This window comes from Spinacia oleracea, chromosome 5 (assembly GCF_020520425.1).
Source record: "Spinacia oleracea cultivar Varoflay chromosome 5, BTI_SOV_V1, whole genome shotgun sequence".
In the NCBI taxonomy this organism is placed as follows: domain Eukaryota; kingdom Viridiplantae; phylum Streptophyta; class Magnoliopsida; order Caryophyllales; family Amaranthaceae; genus Spinacia; species Spinacia oleracea.
The window spans coordinates 97,230,162-97,237,661 of NC_079491.1; the positions used below are offsets into that span (position 1 = coordinate 97,230,162).

Here is a 7,500-nt window from a genome sequence, read left to right on the forward strand (position 1 = left end):
TTTTATGACTCTTTCTCCCGATGTCGATGTGCCGGCCTCGCCAGTTTCGATCGTGAACCCAAACTCCAGTCTGATTGAGTTTTTTATATTTAAGAAAAAAGAATTCTTCATCTCGGGTGACCATCCTCGTGTGAAACCCTTGATCTTATTTACATATTATGGGCTTCTAATTTCCTTATAATCATAAAGCCATAGGGTATGAAGTCGCTAAAGCGAAGCTTTTGGTAGTTGACTCCCTAAAGCTCGATGAGCTTTTGGTACTACGTCGCTTATTAGAAGCTTTTGTTCACTCGCTACTTGGTATGAAGTCGCTTATTAGAAGCTTTCGGTTTGTGTGCTTTTTTTTTCATTGCCGGGAGAGAGCTTCTGCGCGCTTCCTGGGGTAACTGGATTAGACTCTCCCTATGTACCGTCCTTTGGGTACATAGGTCGAGCTGATCACCTCTGTTCTTTAGCTATTTTATGGGATAGGCACTCCATGATTTGGACTCCTTTGTTACTCAATGGGGGTCTTCAAAAAAAACTTAGTTGGATCATGGGCCATTACCTTCATTATTGATTGACCTTTTCAGAGCAGCAGGCATTAAGCATATTAAAGAGTCCCTTCCCGGGGTAGTTATCTCATCGAATTTGTGTAAACCTCTTATCTTTCAGAACCTGGCCTTTTTCTGCCCCCGACTGTCTCCTAATAGGACTTCGACACCCTGCCAAAAAAAAGTAAGGTCAAAGTCATGTATCCGCTCTCAGATTCGCATGAGCGACTGCTCTCGTCCTGACCGAGATCTATTCTCATCTTGTTTCAAATCTCCCCTCTTACCCTCCACTTTCATGTCCATCAGAGAGAGCTCGCGCATCTTTTCGTTCATCAGGCTAGCGTCTGTCCCGATGATAGAAGTGGAAGGTGATCCATAATCAACGCAGCTTGTTTCAAAGACATCTCTCTCCATTTCGTTAGTGATTATGCCCCAGCGAGTTTGATTGGTCATATATGTCGGATCTTCTTTATTGTGCTTGTCGTGCTGGGACTGCTCTTCCTTAACAACCTCTCTTCCCGCGTTACACTCCTCCGGCTACTTGTACTGATAAGGCTGGGACTAATTGAACTCAGGCTGATTTCTCCTCTTCTGACTGCCCTTCTTCAGGCACAACCATACCTTCTTTTCGGTGGGCAATTCAATTCGATTGATCTTCGGATCCCGCTCGATTGTATTGTAGTCATCGCCGGACCGGAACTCTTCCTCCTAAATCCTTTTTCAATGTACTTTTAAGTTATCCCAAAAACATTATCCAATCCGAACTCACTCTTGCTTTCTCTATCTTAGGTGGGTCAGTCTCGTTCTCTCTTGTCGGTAAGTCTATTTTCCGTGGGGCATGATATTCCAATATTTCGAAATTGCTCCACTTCCTGAGAAAGAAGTCGTCTTGGTATTGGATCCGCTCTTCTGTTAGCATGAACATGAATTAGATTCTATTTGTCTTCTTTATTCTTAAGAGAACCTCCTACCCGAACCATTCTTAAGACCGACAAGCCTTCTCGAATGAGTTCTACTATAGAAGCTTTCAGCGTAGACCCGGGGACAAATCTTTCACTCACTGAGAAGTGAAACCCTGTGACTAGATCGTCCTGAAGACGGGTGCGACGGGAAGAAGTGGCATTTGGAAGTGTTGCTGACTTAACATTTAGGTTTCGACATAACAAAGCTTGCACTGTTTTTTCGCACTTAGGCGCACAGCGTGCCATTGGTAATGATTCTACTACGGTTCCACAAATTTTCAAGCTGACCCTAAGTAATCGTTGTTGTTCATTGGATTCCGGAGGAACTACTTCGTTAGGATTGGGGAATTGCTGCGATTCTTCCTGAATAGCCTGGATTCTCTCGTCGAGAGTCACTTTGAAAGTCTTACCTAAACTCTTCCGACTGAATATGATAAAGCCTATAAAACAACGAGCTACTATCATTTCTTCATTATAGATTGAGATATTCTTCGAACTTGATGCACAAATAGATAGAATAGCAGCAAATAGCATCTTTCTAGCCTGCATCTTCGTGGAACTCTTTCTCATTACGAAAGCTTATCTTTATCTTTCAGCAACTGAACGGGAAGTTTGTTAGGAAAGTTCGAATCGGATGCGCTCGCCCAGCGAGAAAGGCCCTGATCCTGCCAACCAAGGCAAAAGAAAGAAGAGAACGTATGTAGTCGCTTATTAGAAGCTTTTGTTTACACGCTAAAGCTATGCTTTTGGAAAGAACTTCGTATTTTGTTTCTAGGAGTCATGTTTAACCTTGAATGCTATTAATAGATTCTACAGCAATAGTCCCACGGACTCGGAAAGTAATAACGAAAATGGCTAACCCAATAGCAGATTCCGCAGCTGCCACCGTTGGAACCAATAAAGCAAATGATTGACCCATCATATCATCCGAAGAAACAGAAAATACCAAAAAGTTCGAATTTACAGCTAATAACATTGATTCAATTGACATTGACATAATAAGAATATTTCGTCTATTAAGGAGAATTCCCCGAATACCTGAAATAAAGATGATCATAGAAAATGTAAAATATTTGATAGAATCCGTTTTTGGAACGTAGAATGTAAGAGAAATTCAAATGTTATAACTCCACTACGTATAAAAAGAAAGTCTCATGGTACGTTGTCCCCCCCAAGTAATCGGGCTAAACGTTCCCTCGGCAAGAGAGGTAGATTCGCCGATTGAGACAGCTCCCTCATTTTATGCTCTAAGTCCAAGAGCTTTTCCGCCGATGCGGAATCTCCCCCGAGTTTTTTCCATGCATTTTCGTACAAATGGGGGGGGACACTTCTACTTATCCCAGAAGAAAGAAAAATCCCCAACTCACACCGGAGGTTGGCCCGGACATTTGCGAGGTCACCGACGGCTCTCTCTCATTACTTAGGGAATTGAGGGAGGGGATTGGTGCGTCGGAGGGAAGGGGGGCTAAGTCCCCAGGCACGGGGGAAAGCCTTCCCAGGGGGAGTGGTTTCCATTAGACGGGCCTGCGTCATTCCCCCGTGGCGCCTGGTTGACGCTCGCTTCCGAACTGGATGCGCCCGAAGCCCCCAGCAGGTAACACCATATTGGGTGAGACCTCCGCAGTGAGAAGAGCTTTCACCGCAAAAACAATGGCCAAGGCCAGACCACTGGAGCATCCAATCATACATAAAAATGAAGATAGGGCTCGACCCCCTAGAGGTAAAAACATTTTGAAGAATAGAGCATGAAAAACTCGAACCTAGTCTCATAGAAATAGAACACAGCGAGCAAGAACAAAACTATGGAAATTCGGACCAAATAATTAGACATTCTGACCCAAAAGCATAGCTTTAGCTATTACATTCCCTCGTTTCCAATAGCAAAACTACCTCAATTTTCGGAGAATGCGGTGTTGTATTATTGTAAGTTCTCTCTTCCGAACATTTCCTGAAAGTAGACGGCAAGTTTTATACCTTAATGCGGGCATTATGTTGAATCAGTCAGTCTTTTTCGCCACATCGGGGCTATGGGAATTGAACCCAATTTTTCCACGACCACGCCCCCCATTTCTTTCTCGCCCACCCCCAATCTCGAATAAGAAAGAAAAGTCCAAGCAACTACATCTCCTTCGGACCCTGAAGTGAACGGCCGCCTCGAAAAAAAAATCTTTCTCCGTACCATATACTAAGCTCTTCAAACCTTTCTTTTCTACGCTACGATCTTTCTTCTTAGGAAAGAAGGAAGAAGACCATTTATCTTATAATACGTTACCGGTGTACTTACTTCAACACAAGAAGCGTGGGCCTCTTCGATAGAAGCACTTTCCAAAAGCATAGCTTTAGCTATTACAAATCCGAAAGCTTCGCTTAAGCTCAAAAGCTCGAAGAAGGTTGTTTACATGCTTAAACTTCGCTCCGATCGCTTAAGCGACTACGTTCCTTTGTCTTGGTCCCAATTCAAATCCGCTATAGCATTTCAAATAATTATTGAGTTCGCGGAACACAAACTTCATCTTCAAGTTCAGATAGCAGGACAGTGAACAAGAGGTCAGAATTCGATTCTCTTTCGCTATCAAGAGTGGAAAGAAACCCTCAACAGAAAGTGTCTTCTGATCGCTTTGGAGTTTAGGTAAATAGACATAAGATCGCCCTAAGGTAAGATTCTGATACTGAACACCAACCCAATCGGTGGCGGTGGTGTCATGAATGAAGACAAAGCAATCGACCAAGGAAGAAGATCAGGTCTCAATACGATTTGTTACGACACAACGTAGACCTCTATTATATAGGGATAGATGTAAGGTGTCCGGCCAGAGTGAGCTTAGGGGACTTCCATCCAGGTCTTAACCTCAAGGAAGGGCGGCATGCCCTAGAAGAAGCTCATAGACTTGTTAACAATTCTTTCTTCCTAACTAAGCCGAAACTTAGGTAAAGCGAAGAGCGATGAATAATAGCCTACTAGGAGAAATGATTGGCTAGATCATTCGAGTCAATGCGGTGACTCACCTTCCCGCTTCCAGAAGAAGGTCCGGCATCCTTTTGTCATCCGATAGCTAGACCGAATCAAGATGGGGTGAACATAATCACCAAGTTAAGTTCACGACCTTTGTAACCTCACCTCGGAATGGATGCAGTTCCAAAGTAAGGTCGGCAGGGGCTTAACTTCCAAGACTTGGCTAAGGCCTTCAATCCGGGTAAGGGCATGTTTCAAGCACAGTTTCAAGCTCATAGGTCAATACACTCTTTGGTGCCTTTCTCTTCCTAGTCCAAATGCCATACGACCATAGGTCCTCTTGCCCTTGGGAGTGCCTTTGATGTAACTTGGGACCTTCGGTCCTCTATCCATCCATACCTGGGTCAATCTAGCTCTTAAGTCCGTTGAAAGGGTCACGGAAAGGAAAATCTGAACTTGAACAAGATCCAACGGTGTCCTTATAGAAGGAATCGAAGATTCTCCCTCTATCCGATGGGACTTTGAACAGCGAGGGATGTGAAGAAGGTGTTAAGCGTCCTTCGGACCTTTTGCTGTTGCAAGTGCAAGCCGGTAGGTTTATAACTATCACAGTGTTAAGACTTGGTAAGATCTGAACTTCCCCCGGTCCATGGGAAGCACAGTAATGGGGAGGTTAAATAAGGCACTCCCCGGAGACCCCCGGGGTTAACTCTAAGGTTTTTCTATCTAACTTTGAGGATTCCCCCAGGACAGTTAAAGGCAAAGAGAAAGAGACTAGTCTTTTCCCGGGGATTCTTCCCTTTTGCCAGCCCCTTGGGACCAAGCAAAGAGAAAAAACCGTCTTTTACTTGGATCTCTCCCTCTTTCAAGGTCCTTTGGGACAGCTAAAGGCAGAGAGAAAACCTTACTAGTTCTTTCCTTGGAGGAAACCCAGTCCTGTTCCACCTCCGGTCAGTCCCTGGCCCGAGCAACTAGGAGTTTGATCTTGTTGTCAAACCAAGCACTTTGCCTTGGAGTTACACCTTTGAAACTTTTCAAAGAGAAAACCCCACTGGCAATTGGCATAGCGACTAATCCCTATTCCTTCTTATTTGCCTCGGCCCCTCACTCAGCTTCAGACTTTTGAAAAGGATAGAACCTATTCCAAAAGCATAGCTTTAGCTATTATATCTCCTGTTCTTCTTCTATTGATTCTGGGTAAACCTTTATCTCACCAGGTATGAAGTCGCTAAAGCGAAGCTTTTGGTTACACGCTTATGCGAAGCTTAAGGACCAAGAAAACTATAGCGCGTTAGCGCAACGGCTTTCGCGGTAGCTCTGCCCTTGCTTGTTTTAAAGCTAAAGCTCTTCGAGCTTTAGCGAGTCAACTACCTCATTGAATAAGCTCAACACACAAGGACTATGATCAAAACTGCCTTCAGGATAGAAATGGCAAAGAGCACCAGGCAACAGAGAGTTCCAAGTGGCATTACTCACCATTCTATCAATTTGACAACATACCCTTCCATCCCCAAGCTTCTTATTGTTCCAAGTATAGAATGCTCCTGTGTAAGGGAGGTCCACCAACCCACACTGTCTTAGGCAGAGCCTAAAAGGTTCCACCTCCAGCAAAGTGACAGGAGAACCAATTCTGTCATCAAGATTAAGAACATTATGAAAGTCACCCCCAACAATCCAAGCATTATTCTCAATACTCTCACTAATTCTCTTCAGTGCATCCCATAAATCCACCCTAAGAGCAGGGTCATTATGGGCATAGATAATTGTATAAGCAAATGACACCCCAGTTGCTTTATGAACAACAGCAACATGAATGAGTTGATCCCCAATAACCAAAGGTGTGACATAGAACACCTCAGACAACCAAATAACCCATATCCGTCCACCAGGATGTTTCCTATAATTAGCAACAATACTCCATTCAGCACCAATACCAGGGAAAGCCTTCTGAAAGTTGACAGGCTTCACCCTAGTTTCTAGGAGCCCAAACAAACCAATGCTGTAATGGTTTCAAATTGAATATCTTGTTGTTTATCCAGTTAGGCCCCTAACATTCCAGAATCCCACTCTATCCATGAGGGGGGGGGGTGTAAACCCCTCCTCATGTGTTGTACTGTCATGCCCTGTAGTCTCAGTGGTAGAACCACCATTCACATCATTCCTCATAAAATCTCCAGTATTTCCATTTCCACTAACAGAACTAGGCTGCACCTGTGGAGCTTGAGTGACCCTGGGAACCCAAGCCTTTTTCTGTGGCTGTGCAGGCCTTCTCCTCTCCTGCCTCTCTTGAATAGCTTTTTGTACCTCCAATTTCTTCTTCCTACATTCCTCAGCATTATGCCCTACCCCTCTACAATCACCACAAATAATGGGCCTCCATTCATACTCAACTGGTTGCACCATTCTCATCCCCAACTCATTCACAAATTCAACTTCATTAGGAAGGGAGCCCTCCACTGCAACCTCAACCATGACCCTAGCATAATCAAGGATATCTTTCTGAGCAGTAGCTCTATCAGTCTTGATAGGCTTACCAAGAATCCCTGCTATTTTCATCAAAGCAGACCTCCCCCAATATTTCAGGTCTAGACCAGGGAGTCTTATCCATATAGGAACATCTGTCACTTTTTCTTTCATCACATCTAAGCCGGGTGACCAAGGTTTCATGATAACCGGCTTACTGTCAAACAACACAGGCCCTGCCTCAATTTGTTTCTACCATCTAAGTTTCTGAATTTCACCATGAACACTCCACTTTTCAGCAGACTCACCTTCTCAATTCCAAACTTTCCCCATGTTCTTCTAGCAAATGCATTCACAATATGAAATGGAGGCTTGATTCTATAGATATAACACAATGGCAGACTCCCAATACTAAATCTCAGACTTAACATCATCAACATCAATGGTAACAACATTCGAAACGTTCTGGACAACACAAGGGGTACCTGGGTAGCAGACAAGTCAAGACCATCCTCTTGAATGCTCGGGAACAAAGCAGCCCTCCAGTTTGAGCTACTGGCCATCGGGACGTACGTCGCCGGCGTTTGAG

The 7,500-nt window shown here is 44.2% G+C and overlaps 1 protein-coding gene across 1 annotated transcript in view; it reads right to left on the reverse strand.

Annotated features, from left to right (window-relative positions):
- Nucleotides 1-2,282, reverse strand: part of LOC130460616 (ATP synthase protein MI25-like) — an 8,073-nt gene extending 5,791 nt beyond the window's left edge. The window contains exon 1 of the mRNA XM_056827937.1: nt 1-2,282. This exon is cut by the window's left edge and continues 5,791 nt beyond it. Coding sequence (XP_056683915.1) covers nt 1,469-2,065 — 597 coding nt within the window. The 5' untranslated portion in view covers nt 2,066-2,282 and the 3' untranslated portion in view covers nt 1-1,468.
- Between the last annotated feature and the right edge of the window lie 5,218 nt (nt 2,283-7,500).